Source organism: Chiloscyllium plagiosum, chromosome 34, assembly GCF_004010195.1.
Source record: "Chiloscyllium plagiosum isolate BGI_BamShark_2017 chromosome 34, ASM401019v2, whole genome shotgun sequence".
Lineage (NCBI taxonomy): Eukaryota > Metazoa > Chordata > Chondrichthyes > Orectolobiformes > Hemiscylliidae > Chiloscyllium > Chiloscyllium plagiosum.
Window position 1 is genome coordinate 600,412 of NC_057743.1, and position 20,205 is coordinate 620,616.

Below are 20,205 nucleotides of genomic sequence, written 5' to 3' on the forward strand. Positions count from 1 at the left end.
GCTGGAGATCAGAGCTGAAAATGTGTTGCTGGAAAAGCGCAGCAGGTCAGGCAGCATCCAAGGAGCAGGAGAATCGACGTTTCGGGCATGAGCCCTTCTTCAGGAATGAGGAAAGTGTGTCCAGCAGGCTAAGATAAAAGGTAGGGAGGAGGGACTTGGGGGAGGGGTGTTGGAAATGCGATAGGTGGAAGGAGGTCAAGGTGAGGGTGATAGGCCAGAGTGGGGTGGGGACGGAGAGGTCAGGAAGAAGATTGCAGGTTAGGATGGCGGTGCTGAGTTCGAGGGATTTGACTGAGACAAGGTGGGGGGAGGGGGAATGAGGAAGCTGGAGAAATCTGAGTTCATCCCTTGTGGTTGGAGGGTTCCTAGGCGGAAGATGAGGCGCTCTTCCTCCAGCTGTTGTGTTGCTATGGTCTGGCGATGGAGGAGTCCAAGGACCAGCATGTCCTTGGTGTAGTGGGAGGGGGAGTTGAAGTGTTGAGCCACGGGGTGGTTGGGTTGCTTGGTTCCGGTGTCCCAGAGGTGTTTTCTGAAACGACGTTCCGAAAGTAGGCGGCCTGTCTCCCCAATATAGAGGAGGCCACATCGGGTGCAGCGGATGCAGTAAATGATGTGTGTGGAGGTGCAGGTGAATTTGTGGCGGATATGGAAGGATCCCTTGGGGCCTTGGAGGGAAGAAAGGGGGGGAGGTGTGGGCGCAAGTTTTGCATTTCTGCAACCCATACACAAGGACACTCAAATTCCTCTGCACTGAAGCCCTCTCAAGTCATCTTTTTATTCCTCTGACCAAAATGAATCTAACCTCACACTTATCCATGGTTTAGACCATAAGACAGGAGTGGAAGTAAGGCCACTCAGCCCATTGGTCCACTCCGCCATTTAATCACGGCTGATGGACATTTCAACTCCACTTACCCGCACTCTCCCTGTAGTCCTTAATTCTTTGCGAGATCAAGAATTTATCAATCTCTGCCTTGAAGACATTTAACAGCCCAGCCTCTACTGAGCTGCGTGGCAATGAATTCCACAGGCCCACCACTCTCTGGCTGAAGAAATATCTCATTTCCATTCTAAATTGACTCCCTCTAATTCTAATGCTGTGTCCATGGGTCCTCGTCTCCCTGCCTAGCGGACACAAATTCCCAGCATCCACCCTTTCTAAGCCATGCATTGTCTTGTAAGTTTCTATTCGATCTCCCCTCAACCTTCTAAACTCTGATGAATACAATCCCAGAATCCTCAGCTGTTCATCATATGTTAAGCCTACCATTCCAAAGATCCTCCATGTGAATCTCCACTGGACACGCCTCAGTACCATTATATCCTTCCTAAGGTGTGGGGCCCAAAATTGGACACAGTATTCTAAATGGGGCCTAACTAGAGCTTTATTAAGTCTCAGAAGCACAACTCTGCTTTTATATTCCAACCCTCTTGAGATAAATGACAACATTACATTTGCTTTCTTAACCATGGACTCAACCTTTACAGAATCCTGGACTAGCACTCCCAGATCCCTTTGTACTTTGGTTTTATGAATTTTCTCACCGTTTCGAAAATAGTCCATGTCTATATTCTTTTCTTTCAAAGTGCAAGACCTTGCATTTGCAGTACTCCATATACCATATTTTTGGCCCATTCTCATCACCTATCTATATGCCGTTGTAAATTTCTTATTTCATAATGGCAACTTATTTTCCCACCTATTTCAACTGATTACAGTACATTCTATTCTTGCATCTATGTAATAAATACAAGATGTAAATAGTTGGGGCATGTGGACCAAACCACTAGTTACACCTTACCAACCAAAACAACTTATTAATCCAAACCTTCTGCTTTATGTTGGTTAGCCAAACTATCCAAACTCCATGTGACCTTCCCTTGTGTGCTAACCTGTCGGGCAGCAACTTAACAAGTGCCTTCTGGAAATCTAGAAGGCTCCCATTATCCAGTTTACTTGTTCCACCTTTGAGGAATGCCAGCAAATTAGTCAAGCATGATTTACCCTTCATAAAGCCATGCTGACCCGAATACCCATTTCTATTTTCCTAATAATAGATTCTAACAGTGTATTCAAAATTAAAGGGTACCCAATGAACATAGTCCGTTGATTTCTCAGCAACAAACCTAAACAAGCAGACAAAACATGCCCAGAAACTCTAGCCACTCTCCCCAACATCAAAGACATCTCAGAAATGACTGTTGACTACTCAGATCTCTTGGCATCATGGTAGCCCACAAACCCACCAACACACTAAAACAGCAGCTAACGAACTTAAAAGACCGTACGCAGACAAGCAAAACAAACATCATTTACAAAATACCTTGCAAGAACTGTAACAAACACTATATTGGACAAACAGGCAGACAACTTGCCACCAGGACAAACGAACGTCAACTAGCCACAAAAACACATGACTCACTATCACTAATATCCTTCCATGCAGATGAGGAAGGACGCTGCATTGACTCGGACAACACATCCAGCCCTCGGACATGCCAATCAGAGACACGCACGAAAATTCGAAAGCATGGCATTCCAACCAGAACTCTATCAACAAACACATTGACTTAGATCCCATTTTCCACCTCCTGAGAAAAAGAACAGGAAACTACATCAACACAGGAAATGACAACCCAAGGAAACTTAAACACAAATAGAATGCGGGCCACGCCACCATCAGGTGAAGCCTGACTTCACCTGACGAAGAACTAGCACTCCAAAAACTTGTGATTTCAAATAAGCCTGTTGGACCATAACCTGGTTTCATTTGACTTCAATTACCCCAGTCCAACACTGGCACTTCCATATCATAAAACATTGATTTACCATCTTTGCCATTTCCACAAAATGTCCCGATGAGAGAAAGATGAAAAGCTTCAAATGTGTCTTTTTTGAGCAACACTAGTGGTTCTACCAGTGACTGTTACTTTCTAATTCTTTACCATCCGTTTATATCATTCGTAATGTCACTCTGCTCACTGAGTTTTATCTAATGATAACATTTGGAAATCAATCTTTCTGAATCCTCTGAAAATACATTACTTGTTTATTTGCCTCCTCAGTATTGGCCTTCAGCCCTTTTTCACCACCCAGTTTGTGATCCAGTAGCTATTGATTTGTCAATCTCCATATCACCTATGAACTTTATAATCTGGTTACAAACCAGAGTCGAGGGTTAGGGTGAGTTTAAAAATGTAAATGAGACCTAAAACCAGCACCTTCCTATAGCATTACCTTCTGCTCCTGTCTCTGACTGCATCCCATTTCCAGAGACACTTTCACAATCACTTCTTTGGCTTCCATTTCGAGATTGTTGCACTTGAGCGGATGTCAGGAAAGTGACATTATCAAAACCAATCTGAAACTTCCACTATTTCTCACAACTCCACAAATTACTGCATACAAAACATCAAGCCCCTGCCCTAAGGGAACCACACTGTCACTTGCTGATTCTTCGCAGATGCTGGGGAAAGGCCCAACATTTCAGCGAAACTCACTTGTTCACAACCCACTCCAACGCATGCTCAGTGACACCGCGCCACCCGACCTGCTGCAACACTTCCGCTTCCGGAAACACCGAGGGACGATAATAATCCCGCGTTGCCCGCGGGAGATGCAGTATCCCAGGGTCACCAGCAGGAGAAGAATAATATGAGTCACAAGCATGTTACGAGTGTAATACACTAGGATCACCAGCAGGGGGAACGAAGCATTTATGGCAGGGAAGCTTTGGGTACGCGAAGCTGAGAGTTCGAAACCCAGAAACTTGGAGCTGGGAACCAAGAGTGGGGAAACTGCAAGCCATGATTAGGGAATGATTTGGAGAATGGGGAAACTGAGCAAAGACTACGACAACGGATGAATGGGCACCGCACAACAATCAACAGACAGGAGGGTTCCCTCCCAGTTGGGGAACACTTCAGTGGTCCAGGACATTCAGCCTCGGACCTTCGGGTGACCATCCTCCAAGATGGACTTCGGGACAGGCAGCAGAGGAAAGTGGCCGAGCAGAGGCTGATAGCTAAGTTCGGTACCCATAGGGAGGGCCTCAACCGGGACCTTGGGTTCCAATTAAACCTGTTGGACTATAACCTGGTGTTGTGTGATTTTTAACTATGATTAGGGAAGCCCGCCAAGTGGGAACACCTGCGACCAATACCCTGAAGCAGGGAAGCAAGGAGCCCTGTGTGAAGTAGGGTCTGTAGTGCAGTGCAGTGTGTGGCGACAGCCAGTGGTCAGATCACATAGAGGACCCTTGTGCTGATCTGATGCAGAGAGCCCTTGGAGGGAGATTATGATGTTTGTCTTTGAACTTACTGTTTTTATGACCTATGCAAGATTGTGTATTTGGTGATATTGTTACACTGTAACAATCTTGAAAAGCTGTACCAAGGTACCTTTGCACCAAGAGGACACTGCAAGTGACAACTTATCAACTTTTCACTGTACTCATTTTGAATACATGGGACAATAAAGCTAATTCAATTCACATATGATAGGAGGCTGTGGGAGTGGTGAAAAGACTTTGGAATGAGGAGCTGAGTGTGTTGGGAGGTTGGGGAGCTGACAGGCTGGGCAATCTAATAGTGGAAACCTAGTAAATTCACTGGCAGATGGGATATACAAGTTCTTGCTGTGTTTCAATATGTGTCTAGTTGATTCTCTTGTACTGATTTAAGATTCTGGCATACATCCTTCATTTGTAAAATGGATTCCTCTCCAATCAATTTCCAACTGACCCACAGTTTTCTGAAGTAATAAAACCACGTCATGGCAGCACAGTGGCCTCACAACGCCAGAGACCCGGGTTCAATTCCCGCCTCAGGCAACTGACTGTGTGGAATTTGCACATTCTCCCCGTGTCTGCGTGGGTTTCCTCCGTGTGCTCTGGTTTCCTCCCATAGTCCAAAGATGTGCAGGTCAGGTGAATTGGCCATGCTAAATTGCCCGGTGTTAGGTGAAGGGGTAAATGTAGGGGTATGGGTGGGTTGCACTTCAGTGGGTCGGTGTGGGCTTGTTGGGCTGAAGGGCCTGTTTCCACACTGTAAGTAATCTAAAAAAATGACTAGAAACAAGTGGCTCAGTGGTTAGCACTGCTGCCTCAGAGCACCAGGGTCCCAAGTTTGATTCTAGTCTCGGGTGACTGTCTGTGTGGAGTTTGCATATTCTGCGTGGGTTTGCTCTGGTTTCCTCTCAGTCCAAAAATATGCAGGTCAGGTAAATTTCCCATAGTGTTAGGTGTTTTAGTCGGAGGGAAATAGGTCTGGGTGAGTTACTCTTCAGAGGGTCGGTGTGGACTGGTTGGGCCAAAGGGCCTGTTTCCACACTGTAGGGAATCTAATCTAATCAGGAGGAGAAAGTGAGCTCATCCGCCGTCATTTCCGCCACCTCCAAACGGACCCCACCACCAAGGATATATTTCCCTCCCCTCCCCTATCAGCATTCCGTAAAGACCACTCCCTCCGTGACTCCCTCGTCAGATCCACACCCCCCACCAACCCAACCTCCACTCCCGGCACCCTCCCCTGCAACCGCAGGAGGTACAAGACTTGCGCCCACACCTCCCCCCTCACCAAGGCCCCAAAGGAAACTTCCATATCCGCCACAGATTCACCTGCACCTCCACACACATCATCTATTGCATCCTCTGCACCCGATGTGGCCTCCTCTATATTGGGGAGACAGGCCGGCTACTTGCGGAGCGTTACAGAGAACACCTCTGGGACACCCGGACCAACCAACCCAACCACCCTGTAGCTCAACATTTCAACTCCTCGAATTCAGCACCGCCTTCCTAACCTGCAATCTTCTTCCCGACCTCTCCGCCCCCCCCCCAGTCTGACCTATCACCCTCACCTTGACCTCTTTCCACCTATCACATTTCCGACACCCCTCCCCCAAGTCCCTCCTCCCTACCTTTTATCTTAGCCTGCTGGACAAACTTTCCTCATTCCTGAAGAAGGGCTTATGCCCGAAACATCGATTCTCCTGTTCCCTGGATGCTGCCTGACCTGCTGCGCTTTTCCAGCAACACATTTTCAGCTCCAATCTAATCTAATCAAACTGATAATATTACCATTCCACCAGAAACCCCAATAGTAAAACTGAAATTATCGCCAATTCAGTAGGGGTTCCAGATGTTTTGAATGATGATATTATTACATCTTCTGGAACTTGCTTCAGGGACCAGCTCTACTGGTGACATCAATTCTTCTGAGGCAGTGGTGCTGTGCAAATTGGAAGATTATCTGTTCCCCTCATGGCTCACTATCTTGGAGCAGTGAAATTGATGATGTTACCATTTCATCAGTTAAAAGGTGTGTTAATCAGAGTAATGGAGATTTTACAGCACAGAATGAGGTCCCTTGGCTTATTGTGACATCAAACATCTAATCCCAGCCTTGGGATTGAAGTGTTTGTCTAAATACTTTGTAAATGTCTTAATGGTTTCTGCCTCTGCTACCCCTTTTAGATGAGTTCCAGATACCCAGCAGCCTCTGACTGAAAAAAATCTTGAATTCTCCTTTCTGACCTCCTGATCCTTAACTTAAAACTACATCTAAAACCTGGTACACTTCAACCAGATATCCCGTCAGCTTCTCTGCTCTAAGGAAAACAATCTCAGCCTGTCCAGTCTCTCTTCAAAGCTGAAGTACTCCAACTGAAACAACATCCTGGTGAATCTCTAATTTCAAATAACCCTGCCAGTCATGTCTCCTCCCTTCTCTTCCACTTATTGATATTTCCTGCCAGTTACCAACTAGATTCATCCCCCCAATATACCAATGAGGTCTTACCCACTGCCTGTGTTCATCTATCACTACCTCAGCATTCTGCTACTCTCCCACCCCCAAACACCCCTCTTTATCTGTAGCTCCCTCTTCCCCCCAATATCTACTCCCGAAGAAGGGTTAATACCCGAAATGTTGACTTCTCCATCTCCTGATGCTGCCTGGCTTATTGTGTTCTTCCAGCATCTCCAGTTTTTTTTGTCTCTATCCTGGTGAATCTCCTCTGCACCTATGCAAAGGCAATCATATTTATCCCATAGTGTCGCTTTCCCACTCTCCTGGAGGCACTCCTGGTCCTCATTATTTGGAGAGTGTGGAACCCAGGGTCGCTGTTCGAGTTCTTTCCATCCTGCCGGGGTCGCTACCTCAGTCGTCCCAGCCTGCTGGGGTTGTTGTCTTGGTCCTACAGTGCTGCCGGGGTCGCTGTTCCAGGTTCTTCCAGCCTGCTGAGGTCGCTGTCTCGCTCCTCTAGTCCTGCCGGGGTCGCTGTTCCAGGTTCTCCCAGCCTGCTGAGGCCGCTGTCTCGCTCCTGACCTGCCGGGGTCGCTGTTCCAGGTTCTCCCAGCCTGCTGAGGCCGCTGTCTCGCTCCTGACCTGCCGGGGTCGCTGTTCCAGGTTCTCCCAGCCTGCTGAGGCCGCTGTCTCGCTCCTGACCTGTCGGGGTCGCTGTTCCAGGTTCTCCCAGCCTGCTGAGGTCGCTGTCTCGCTCCTGACCTGCCGGGGTCGCTCGATTTTCCTGCTCCTCGGATGCAGCACCACTCTAATCTAGACTGTGGTTTCCAGCATCTGCAGTCTTTGTTTTTACCAGGTCGCTGTCTCGGCCCTCCCGTCCTGCAGGGATTTCTGTCTCGGTCCTACCATCCTACCAGGGTTTCTGTCTTGGTCCTCCCGTCCTGCTGGGGTCGCTGTTCCCAGTCCTCCCTTCCTGCCGGGGTTTCTGTCTCGGTCCTCTCGTCTAGCCAGGCTCGCTGTCTCCCAGGGTCACTGTCTGTGTTCTCCCGTCCTGCCGGGATCGCTGTTCCCAGTCCTCCCTTCCTCCCGGGGTCGCTATCTGGGTCCTGTCGGGGTCGCTGTTGCGGGTTCTCTGTGTTTGAGTTGTGGCGGGACTGTGGTAGTGGGTGGTGATTGGTGGCGATGGCTATGGTGGTAGGAGAGATGGAGGGCTCCGGCTTACGGCTGGTTTCCTGGAACGTGAACGGGATCCGGGCGCGGGGTAAGCGGCTGCAGTCTATGCTGCAGCGACTCGGAGCCGAAATCATCTGTCTCCAGGAGACCCGAGTAACACGTGAGTGAGGCCCAGAGGAACTAATCTAAGGGGTCCTCGGTTTTCCCACCCCCTCCTACCCCTCACCCCTCCTACCCCTCACCCCTCCTACCCCTCACCCCTCCTACCCCTCACCCCTCCTACCCCTCACCCCTCCTACCCCTCACCCCTCCTACCCCTCACCCCTCCTACCCCTCACCCCTCCTACCCCTCACCCCTCCTACCCCTCACCCCTCCTACCCCTCACCCCTCCTACCCCTCACCCCTCCTACCCCTCACCCCTCCTACCCCTCACCCCTCCTACCCCTCACCCCTCCTACCCCTCACCCCTCCTACCCCTCACCCCTCCTACCCCTCACCCCTCCTACCCCTCACCCCTCCTACCCCTCACCCCTCCTACCCCTCACCCCTCCTACCCCTCACCCCTCCTACCCCTCACCCCTCCTACCCCTCACCCCTCCTACCCCTCACCCCTCCTACCCCTCACCCCTCCTACCCCTCACCCCTCCTACCCCTCACCCCTCCTACCCCTCACCCCTCCTACCCCTCACCCCTCCTACCCCTCACCCCTCCTACCCCTCACCCCTCCTACCCCTCACCCCTCCTACCCCTCCAACCATATTCACCTCCCCCCTCCTCCATCCCCCTCCAACTCCTCCAACCTAATACTCCTCCAACCATACCCACCTCCCTCCTCCTCCAACCCCCATCTCCCTCTCCACCCCACTCTTAATGCCTCCCACTCCCCTTTCCCCACACCTTAGTTTGTGTCTCCTCTCCCCTGTTGCTCCCATACCTCTTGCTCCCCTCACCTCCCACACCCACGACTTCAGCCCCCGCACTCTCCCCATCCCCATTATTTTCCCATTCTCTTCAACTGACATTTTCTTACGGTTTCACTTCTAAAAGGGGAGTTACTGGATGAACCAACTGCCATTGTTGACGGTTTCAACTCGTATTTCAGCTACAGCCGACATCGACGTGGATACTCAGGTGAGTTGCTCTTTAAAACCATAATATATGGGAGCAGAAATACTTATTTTGCCTATTGAAACTGCTCTACCATTCAATGAGATCTCAACTGATCTGAAAGTTCCACAACTCCCTCACTTCTCCAACATTTCCCTGTAATCTTTGATTCTCTTACTGATTAAAAATATCTATCTTAACCTTGTATATTAATGATCCAGCCTGCTACAGTAAAGAATTTCTTAGCTTCTATACCTTCAGATGAAATTCCCCCTCATCTCTATCCTAACTGGGTGATGCCTTACTCTGAGATTATTCCATCTGTCCTCGACTCTCCCACAAGGGGAGCAGGTATGTAATCAGATACTGGAAAGGCATGAAAAAAAGCAGAGTAGTTGTGGTGGGTAACTTCAACTTTCTTCTTAATGACTGGGACTGCCTTTGAACCAGAGTTTCAGAATAAGAGCAATTTGTTAGATGTGTCCAGGAGGGCTTTTTGAGACTGTATGTTGACAATCCAACCAGAGAGGAGGCCATAGTAGACTTGGTATTTGGGAATGAGCCAGAACAGGTGATTGATGTTTCAGTAGGAGTGCATTTTGGGCTTAGTGACCATAATTCCATAAGATTTCAAGAAATCATGGACAAGGACAAGAGTGGTTCTTCGGTGATGCTGCTTAATTTGACAAAGACCAAATACACCCAAAGTAGATAGGAACTGGGGAAATATGGATCGGGAGCAGTCAGTCAATGGCAAATCTACACCTGGCATGCAGGAAGTTTTTAAAGACCAGTTGATTAGAGCGCAGGACATGCATGATGCTTTGAAATTGGAGGAACGGAATGGCAGGAGTCTGGAACCAAGGGAAATTGTAAGCTTAGAGGAGATAGTGAGGACTGCAGATGCTGGAGATCAGAGTTGAAAATGTGTTGCTGGCAAAGCGCAGCAGGTCAGGCAGCATCCAAGGAGCAGGAGAATCGACGTTTCGGGCATGAGCCCTTCTTCAGGAATGAGGAAAGTGTGTCCAGCAGGCTAAGATAAAAGGTAGGGAGGAGGGACTCACTGAAATTCTTCAAGGAAGGCATCGTTGCAAGAGGATTCGCAGTAGGTTAAAGGGTTATAGAGAGTGGGCAGGAAAGTGGAGTTGAGACACTTTCCTCATTTCCCTTGCCCCCACCTTATCTCAGTCCCAAACCTCGAACTCAGCACCGCCTTCCTAACCTGCAATGTTCTTCCTGACCTCTCCGCTCCCACCCCCACTCCGGCCTATCACCCTTACCTTGACCTCCTTCCACCTATTGCATTTCCAACGCCCCTCCCCCAAGTCCCTCCTTTTATCTTAGCCTGCTGGACACACTTTCCTCATTCCTGAAGAAGGGCTCATGCCTGAAACGTCGATTCTCCTGCTCCTTGGATGCTGCCTGACCTGCTGCGCTTTTCCAGCAACACATTTTCAAATTGTAAGCTTATTCAAAGGGAAAAAGGAAGCATACGATTGGTCTAGGCAGCTACAAACTTGCAAAACCCCCTTAAGATTATAGAGAAATTAGGAAGGACCTAAAATGCTGAATTAGGAAGGCTAAAAGGGGCCATAACATGTCTTTCGCAAACAGGATCAAGGAGAATCCCAAGATTTTGTATACATATATTAGAAGAAAGAGGGTAGCAAGGGAAAGAGTAGGCCCCCTTAAGGACAAAGGAGGGAAGTAATGTGTTGAGCCACAGGAAGTGGGAGAGATCCTTTTGAGTACTTTGTTTTGGTATTCACTAAGGAGAAGGATGTGACTGATGTTGAGGTCAGGGATGAGTGTGAATATCCTAGAGAATGTCAATATATTGAAGGAGGAAGATTTGGGTCCTAAATTACATTATGGTAGACAGTTCCCAGGGCCAGATGGCATCCATCCCAGGTTACTTTGAGACGTAAAGGAAGAAATAGCTTGGGCATTAGCAAATGTCTTCATATCCTCTTTGACCTCGGGCGAGGTTCCAGGGGACTGGAGATTAGTCAATGTTGTTCCTTTGTTTAAGAAAGGAATCAGGGATAATCCAGGAAATTATAGGCAGGTAAGTCTGATGTCTGTGGTGGGAAGCTCTTGGAGAAGATACTGGCAGACAAGATATATGCACATTTGGACGAAAATTGTCTAGCTAGTGACAGGCATTATGGGTTTGTACAGGGAAAGTCATGTCTCGCCAACTTGATTGAATTTTTTTAAGACGTGACAAAAATAATTGAGGAAAAGGCTGTGGATGTAGTTTACATGGACTTTGGTACAAAAACTAAAATCACATGGGATTCTGGGTGGGCTGGCTAAATGGATGCAAAACTGGGTAGATGACGGGGTAGCGGCGAAAGGGCATTTTTCAGAGCGGAGACTGGTAACTAGTGGTGTTCCACAGGTCCTCTGTTGTTGGTAGTATATATAAATGATCTGAAGGATAACTTGGGTAGTCTGGTTAAATTTGCAGATGACATGAAGGTTGGTGGAATTGCTGATAGTGTCGACGATTGTGAAAGGATACAACAGGATGTAGATAGATTGGGCGCAGAAATGGCAGATGGAGTTTAATCTAGACAAGTGCATGGTGATGCATTTTGGAGGATCAAATTTAGGTGTGAGTTATACTGTGGATGGCAGAACTCTTAGGAACATTAACATACAGACAGACGTGGACGTGCAGGTCCACAGTTCCCTAAAATTGACAACATATGTGGCCAAGGTGATTGAGAAGGTACATGGCATGCTTTCTTTCATCGGCTGAGCCATGTTGCAGCTGTATAAAACACTTCGTAGGCAGTATTGTGTGCAGTTTTGGTCGCCACACTCTAGAAGAATGTGGAAACTTTGGAGAGACTGCAGAGAAGGTTCACCAGAATGGAGCCTGGTCTCGGCATTGGAAGAAAGGTTAAAAAGACAAGGATTGTTTTTACTGGAAAAACAACAGCTGAGAGCAGGCCTGATAGAGATCTACACAATTATGAGAGGCAGGATGAGTAGGGTGGATAGTCAGAGGCTTTTTCCCCAAAGTTGGAGTTTCAGTTACAAAAAGGCACAGGTTCAGGGTGAGAGGGGGAAAGTTCAAGAGGACTGTGTGAGGGAAGTTTTTCACAGAGACTGGTAGGAGCCTGAAACACACTGCTAGAAGAGATGGTGGAAACAGACATGTTGGTGACATTTAAGAGGCATCTGGATGGTTACATGAATAGGGAAGGAATAGAGGGATACAAACTGAATGAGGACAGAAGGTTTGTTGTTTAGATTAGTTAGGGCATGATGATTGGCACAGACTTGGAGGGCCCAAGGGCCTGTTCCTGTGCTGTACTTCTCTTTTGTTGTTCTTTTATTATTTGAAATATCCTTTCAAGGTTTAACTGGCACGCTCCCTAAGAATCTTGTATGTTTCAATAAGTCAACCTCTCATTCTTCTAAAATCCAGAGAATCAGCCCAATCTATTGAATCTTTTCTCATAAGACAGTCCCTGTTATACCCAGGATAAATTGAGTGACTCTTCTGTGGACTGCCTCCAATGCCAGTATACCTGTCCTTAGATAAGTGGACCAAGTTTCAAAGTTTGCATGGTGTGGTCTGAGTAATTTCAGCGAAGTCTCCCTATTGTCGTACTCTATTTTCTGTGAAATAAATTTCAACATTGGAATTGCCTAGCCTTTTGCCAGCTGAACTTGGATCTGAGCTTTCTGTGATTTATGCGCACAGGTCCCCAAATCCCCCATGTTGCAGAGTCTTAGACTGGGGGACATAATATCAGAAAGGAATTCCCCACTTAAGACAGAGATGTGGAGGACTTTTTTCTCTGAGTGTAGCAAATCTGTAGAATTCTTTATCTTAAAGAGCTGTTGAGTTTGTTCGTTAAGTATATTCAAGACACGGATTTTTATATGGTAGTGAAATAAAAGATGGAACAAAAACAGAAATTGTTGGAAAAGCTCAACAGTTCTGGCAGCATCCATGAAGGGAAGTCAGAGTTAATGTTTCAGGTCTGGTGACATTTCCTCAGAACTGATGGTAGCTGGAAAATATGGGTTTTTACGCAGAAGAGGGAGGAGGGGAGGTGGTAAGCAATAAATTCATAGGTAGGGATAAAGCCCAAAGAGCGAAAAACAATTGGACAGACAAAGGACTGGATAACCATCAGGCGAGGAGGGTGAATAGCTGATAATAGATACAGTTAATGGCTAACAATGGGTTGTGTGTAATAGCAGACTTTGTGATTTCAATAACCTTTGAGCTTGAACTCCCCATGTCTTAGTTCCCCCCTCACCCACTAGGCCTTGTAATAACACACAGTCTGCTATTCATTGATTCCAGTTTTGCTAGGGCTCCTTGATACCACACTGCGTTGAATGTGACCTTGATATCAAGGGCTGTCACTCACTTCACATCTGGAAATCAGCTCTTTTGTCCATGTTTGAACCAATGGTGTCATAAGATCAGGAGATGAATGGCGTTGGTGGAATCTAAATTGGGCATCACCAAGCAGATTATTGCTGAGGTGCTGCTTAATAACAGATGACACCTTCCATCACTTTCCTGATGATCGAGAGGAGACTGATGGAGCTGTAGTTGACCAGATTGGATTTGTCCTGTTTTTTGTGTACAAGAAATGCCTGTGCAATTTTCCACATTGTTAGGCATGTGCTAGTCGTAGAGCTGTCCAGCATGGAAACAGACCTTTCGGTCCAACTCGTCCGTGCTGACCAGATATGCAAATTAATTCTAATCCCATCTGCCAGCATTTGGCCCATATCTTTCTGGACCCTTCCTATTCATATAACCACCCAGATGCCTTTTAAATGTTGTAATTGTACCAGTCTCCACCACTTCCTCTGTCAGCTCATTCCATACATGCACCAGCTTCTGCATGAAAAGGTTACCCCTTGAGTCCCTTTTAAATCTTTCCCCTCTCACATTAAACCTACGCCCTCTAGTTCTAGACACCCTACCCCAGGTAACTATCCTTGTCTATTCACCTTATCCATGTCTCTCATGACTGTATAAACCTCTCTAAGGCCATCGCTCAGCCCCAGAGAAATTAGCCCCAGCTTATTCAGTCTGTCTGTAATGATGCTGCCTTTAACAAGGTTATGTTATCTTTGGTTTTTTTTTTCAAGAGGGGTCATAAAGGTAGACATTCTGATATGTCTGGAAATATCTATTTGAAAAGGCTTTTAAGTTTTTTTTTAAAAACACTTGTAAAATGAACGGGGAATGGCCAGTGCTCCCATTTTAGGGGTTTTTCTGGTTTGGTTTTAGCAGGCAGTCTGTTTGAAGCTGCTGGTCAAAAAAAACAGCTGGGGAGAAAGTTCCCTGATTCAACAGAGGTTTTCTGGCTGACTCTCTGACATCACTCCTGTAAGAACTTGTGTTTGATTTACCATTTTTTGCTGAGGAGGCGGTTATTGGGATGTTGCAGGAAATCGGAACAACTCTTCAATAAGTTGCCTTTTCGTGTGGGTTGGGTTTTGAAATAATAATGTTGTTCTAAATTCTGTTTTCTTTTCAAGGTTTGAGAGAAGATTTGTAGCTCGGGTGCTCGTTGTTGTGGTTCTGTTCGCCGAGATGGGAATTTGTGTTGCAGATGTTTCGTCCCCTGTCTAGGTGACATCCTCAGTGCTTGGGCGCCTCCTGTGAAGCACTATAATTTCCTCCGGCATTTATAGTGGTTTGTCTCTGCCGCTTCCGGTTGTCAGTTCCAGCTGTCCGCTGCAGTGGCCGGTCAGACTACTACGACCACTAGGACTCATAACAGCACACAAACCAACAGCCACTCTCAGACAACAACTCACCAGGATGAAGGACCCGATACCCAGCATGAGCAAAACCAACGTAGTGTACAAAATCCCATGCAAGGACTGCACAAAACACTACATAGGACAAACAGGAAGACAGCTAATGATCCGTATCCATGAACACCAACTAGCCATGAAAGGACACGACCAGCTATCCTTAGTAGCCACACACGCAGATGACAAGCAACATGAGTTCGACTGGGACAACACTACTATTATAGGACAAGCCAAACAGAGAACAGCCAGGGAATTCCTAGAGGCATGGCACTCATCCACAGATTCTATCAACCAACACATTGACCTGGACCCAATATACCGGCCACTGCAGCGGACAGCTGGAACTGACAAGCGGAAGCGGCAGAGACAAACCACTATAATGCCGGAGGAAACCTCACAGAAGCGCTTCACAGGAGGCTCCCAAGCACTGAGGATGTCTGTTTTCTTTTGTTAGTGTGTACAATGAATTCTGTTTTGCTTCAAGCTGAGTGGTTGGGCTAGCTGCATCACTCCTGGAACATATACCTTACACCTGCTTAACACCACTAGAAATGTTAGGGTCTGGGCTGCCTTCTTGAAATGTTTTGAGGGGCTGTGGCCTGGTCCATAACACTCTCTATAGCTCAAACCGTACAACCCTGGCAACATCTTTGCAAATCTTTTCTGAACCTTTTCAAGTTTCACAACATCCTTCCAAAGCAGGGAGATCAGAATTGAATGCAGTATTCCAAAAGTGGCCTAATCAATGTCCTGTACAGTCGCAACGTGCTGTCCCAACTCCGGTACTGAATGCACTGACCAGTAAAGGAAAGCATACTAAATGCCTTCTTTACTACCCTATCTACCTGCGACTCCACTTTCAAGGAACTATGAACCTGCACTCCAAGCTCTCTTTGCTCAGTAACACTCGCCAGAACCTTCCCATGAAGTGTTATAAACCCTGCCCTGGTTTGACTTTCCAAAACATAGCACCTCACATTTACCTAAAATAAACTCCATCTGCCACTCCTCGGCCCATTGGCCCCCTGATGCCTGAAACGTCGATTTTTCTGCTCCTTGGATGCTGCCTGACCTGCTGTGCTTTTCCAGCACCACTCTAATCTAGACACCATCTGATCACAATCCCATTAAATACTGTGAGGTAACCTTCTTTGCTGTCCACTACACCTCCAATTTTGGTGTCATCTGAAAACTTACTAACCACACTTCCTATATTCACATCCAAGTCATTTACGAAGAAAAGCAGTGGACCCAGCACTGATCGTTGTGGTACACAGCTGGTCACAGGTCTCCAATCTGAAAAGTAACCCTCTACCACCAACCTCTGTCTTGTACCTGCAAGTGTTAAACTCTACAGGAAGAGCTTGGCTAGGAGAGCGGAGCACACGTCTTCAGTACTTTATTGCTGGAATGTTGGCAGCCTTTGCAATATGCAATGCCTTCAGTCCCCTACCATTATTGTGTTCCTATTTTCAATCCCCACTTGAATGGCCCCTTGTATTGTGAATTTGTGATCACTTTGTTCATCCTCCTTGTGGTCCCCACAGTCATCCATACAGTTTGCAAGTACCTTGTAATAGTTAGGTGATTGCTGGACTGAGGCTCCTTCAAAACTATCCCCAACTCTCCATTCCTGCAGTTACACTTCCGTTGTCCCTGATCACAGACCAAATTGGATTTGCTTCATCTCTGGTGTGACGGCCTCTTGGAGCTAACTTTCCCCTCCCTGAGGTAGCATTTATGTCTACAACTCGGACACCAGTTCTCAACTCCCATCTGAAGTTCCTTGAGCTGCAAACACTCACTACAGATGTTTGTCCTGGTGTCCAACAACAACACATCATCCATTCTGTCATCACCATCAGGTTTTAATTAATTTGTTAATGAATTACTCTCATCCCTATTCCTTATACTTTATAATAAATTAAATTAGTGTTTATGCCAGAATCAGCCTTATTCTCTACAAGTTATTTTTAAGAAAAAGAGAAAGGCAAAGACCAGAGACCTAAACACCATCTGAAGACGTTACTTTCACTGAAATGAAAGTTCTCTCATTCTTCAGCTTTTATTCTCTACCATTCACTTGCCTCTCTGGAGACTTTGTCTTACAGTACATTATTTAAAGCACCTCTTTTCCCCTCTGCACTGAATTCACACTTTGAACTAATTTTCCAGATGTTATCACTTGGATTCTATCTCTGTCAGGCCAAATATCCACACACACTGACCGTACTCCTTACTAATTGAATATTCCCCTCATTCCAAATCATTTATCCTCCCCCTGCCTTTTAATTAGTAGTGAGTTGATGAGTTGTGGTGACTGGGCAGGAAAGAGAAGTTGAGGCTGAGATGAAATCAACCGTGATCTTATTAAATGGCGGAGCAGTCTCAAGGGGCTGAATCTCCTCCTATTGTCCCAGATCTTATGTCCTTCCCTATTCCTCTCCCTCAATTTCTTTTCCCTTCCTCCTTCATTTACATCCCCACTACCTACCTACCTTCTCTTCCTTCCACCCTTCTCCCATTATCCTCCTCCCTCTGCATCATCTCCACCTCCCCTCCCATGCCTTCTCTCCTCTCCTTTCTCCTCTCTTCATTCTCCATCCCCATCCTCCCACCCCACCTTGACCTCCACCATTCCCCTTCTCCATGATTAACAATGAGAATGCTATTGAATTTCAAAGCGCAAAGGTTTAGATTCTGTCTTGCTGGCAGTGGTCGTTGCCTGGCACTTTTATGGCATGAGTATTACTGGCCACTTGTCAGCAGGAATCTGGTATTGTCCAATTCTTCCTGAACTTGTCTACTTCCCTTGCTCTCACCAACAGTAACCATTTAGCTTTACCATGTTATGTCCACCTCATATTGCCTTGTTACTGCTGCACAGGTGTTGCTACCTTTTGTACAGACAATGCTGTGCCATTTGCTGCAGAAGAAGGTCTGTCAGGAATCTTGGCCAATCCTGCTTCAAATGCCCTGGAAGGATTTTCAGATAAGGAATTGAAAGAGTTGGATAGTGAAGGCCGAGCCTTGATCACAAAACATCGAGTCAGGTAACTCATGCCCATTATTGTTAGATCTCAATGGGTAATGACACTTGAAGTCAGGCCCTAGTATTCCTGGAGTCGTGACAGATTAGAGATACAGATGTTTGCAAATATGCAGAATCCTCCAGTGTTTGACCCAAGATGAAAAAGAGCACAGACCATATTTCTTAACAAGAATGACCATTTATACAGTCAGTTCTGCTATAACACAGATTCAACGCGTTTCTTCACGCAAATTGGCTTTAATGCGATTGAAGGATTTTGACTCTTGTTTGTAGAATGCAAACTTTCCTTATCTGTATTGGCTATAATGCGATTCTGACCCCATTAGTTTAAATGACACTGCTATTGTGCAATTTCCTTATAACGCGAGGTCACACGAGAACAGAACTATCGTGTTATATCAGAATAATTAGCTACTCACTGCTGGCAGAATCTCCATTTATACACCTCCAAGGCTGCAATTCCTCTGTACTTTCTACTATTGCTTGAACCAGCAGCTGTATGAACAGCACTTACAATGTGTATCAGATTACCTGTTTTCAAAAACATGCAGTAATCCTTCAGTAATCATTGCTTTTAAGACTGCTCTTTTCCCATTTCAGTCCATGATTAAAAACACAGAAAAATAAAAGCTTTTCTATACCTTTTCTAACTTGTTAAGCTGGAAATAATTAAAGACACTTCAGTTTCAGTTTGTACTTGACAAATCCATGATTCACATGAACACAGAAAGTGCCAAATTTACTAAAAAGTCTTGGATCAATCAGATTCTCAGCTACATGTCCACTGGCAGTGGACATTTTTCACTTTCGGGAAAAATCAATGCTTAAAAGTCTTTGTTTTTCAACTTTAGAACATGTGAAGAGAAGGAAATAATGTTGACAGTGATTAATGTGTACTGTCCCCGTGCGGATCCTGAGATGGAGGACCGTCACCATTACAAGTTGCGTTTCTATCAACTGTTGGAGGCGAGGGCACAGGCTTTGCTGCAGGACGGAGGGTGAGAATGAGTTCTACTGAGTAGGTAGTGATGACTTTATGGCAGTTCTTGCATCTCTCCCTGTTCTACTGTCCCCACTTTCAGACACACTCCCCGCACCCTAATTATAAGACCCAATGGGCTCTCCATTGCATATACAACCCAAACCCCATTGGGATCTCTGTGCCACATCACAAAGCCAATGAGTCCTCCCCTGGAAGCCCCCAATTCTGGTTGGCAGGGCCATGGATTACAACACAAGCCACATTTTTCAATCTCAAGATGCCCCTAATCTTTTCCTGTCTAATTGTCAGGTTCCCTACCTAAGAACTACCTCGCACCCACTATGTGATTGCCCCATCTTAGAATAACTTAGGCCAGCTCCCTCCCACCCTAACTGCTGAGGGAACTCCTGGGTGCTACAAGGAAGGAAGGATTTCCTACTAAGGAAGGTTCCTTACACTGCCATAATCCCTACCTTTCAGCCAGTACTTCTCTGTAATATCTGATAATAGATTAAATAATTAGATTTTGAGATTGATAAATGAGGGCATTCACAAGTGGGTAAGATTGTATAATCAGTTCTTAGTTGTTAAGGTTGATTTAGTTGAAACAGTTCAAAATGCAGGAGAACTTAGCCCTGTGGAATGGTCTTCCTGCACTGTTGTAGTGTACAGGAAGTGTGTTCAGCTGCGTGTCTTGATTTGCCACATGGAGTGCCTGGAGTTGCGGATGGACTCCGTATAGAGCATCCGTGAGGTTGAGAATGTCATGGATAGCGTGTTTAGTGAGCTGGTCACATCACAAGTAAGGACTATACTGATGGAGAAGGGTTGGGTGATCACCAGGAACACAAGCATGGGTAGGCATTGCAGGAGTCCCCTGTGGCCAGTCCCCTTTAACGGGTATACCACCTTGGATACTATTATTGGGCAATTGGCCTCTCTGGAAAGCAACAGCCACACCAATAACACTGCGACTGGCATTATTGTACAGCAAGGAGGGTCGAAGTATAGACAAGCAGAAAGGACAGGGCACTCTATATGCACAGATAGGTGTTCAAAGTTTGTGAGAAGATTTGTAGCTCGGGTGCTCGTTGTTGTGGTTCTGTTCACCGAGCTGGGAATTTGTGTTGCAGATGTTTCGTCCCCTGTCTAGTGACATCCTCAGTGCTTGGGAGCCTCCTGTGAAGCGCTTCTGTGATCTTTCCTCCGGCATTTGTAGTGGTTTGAATCTGCCGCTTCCGGTTGTCAGTTCCAGCTGTCCGTTGCAGTGACCAGTATATTGGGTCAAGGTCGATGTGCTTATTGATTGAATCTGTGGATGAGTGCCATGCC

The 20,205-nt window shown here is 46.5% G+C and overlaps 2 protein-coding genes across 5 annotated transcripts in view; one reads left to right on the forward strand and one right to left on the reverse strand.

Annotated features, from left to right (window-relative positions):
* Positions 1 to 6,995, reverse strand: part of LOC122540170 (TLC domain-containing protein 4-B-like) — a 40,168-nt gene extending 33,173 nt beyond the window's left edge. Inside the window, exon 1 of one of the 3 annotated variants that reach the window (XM_043675501.1) lies at positions 6,923 to 6,995. In XM_043675501.1, coding sequence (XP_043531436.1) covers positions 6,923 to 6,981 — 59 coding nt within the window. In that variant the 5' untranslated portion in view covers positions 6,982 to 6,995. Of the gene's footprint in view, positions 1 to 3,238; positions 3,893 to 6,922 lie in introns of those variants that run through there. The other 2 variants (XM_043675503.1, XM_043675502.1) reach the window with 2 other exon arrangements.
* A 447-nt stretch (positions 6,996 to 7,442) lies between these two features.
* Positions 7,443 to 20,205, forward strand: part of apex2 (APEX nuclease (apurinic/apyrimidinic endonuclease) 2) — a 25,815-nt gene continuing 13,052 nt past the window's right edge. Inside the window, exons 1-4 of one of the 2 annotated variants that reach the window (XM_043675499.1) lie at positions 7,443 to 7,603; positions 8,969 to 9,052; positions 17,727 to 17,892; positions 18,743 to 18,889. In XM_043675499.1, coding sequence (XP_043531434.1) covers positions 7,543 to 7,603; positions 8,969 to 9,052; positions 17,727 to 17,892; positions 18,743 to 18,889 — 458 coding nt within the window. In that variant the 5' untranslated portion in view covers positions 7,443 to 7,542. Of the gene's footprint in view, positions 7,604 to 7,623; positions 8,081 to 8,968; positions 9,053 to 17,726; positions 17,893 to 18,742; positions 18,890 to 20,205 lie in introns of those variants that run through there. The other variant, XM_043675498.1, reaches the window with a different exon arrangement.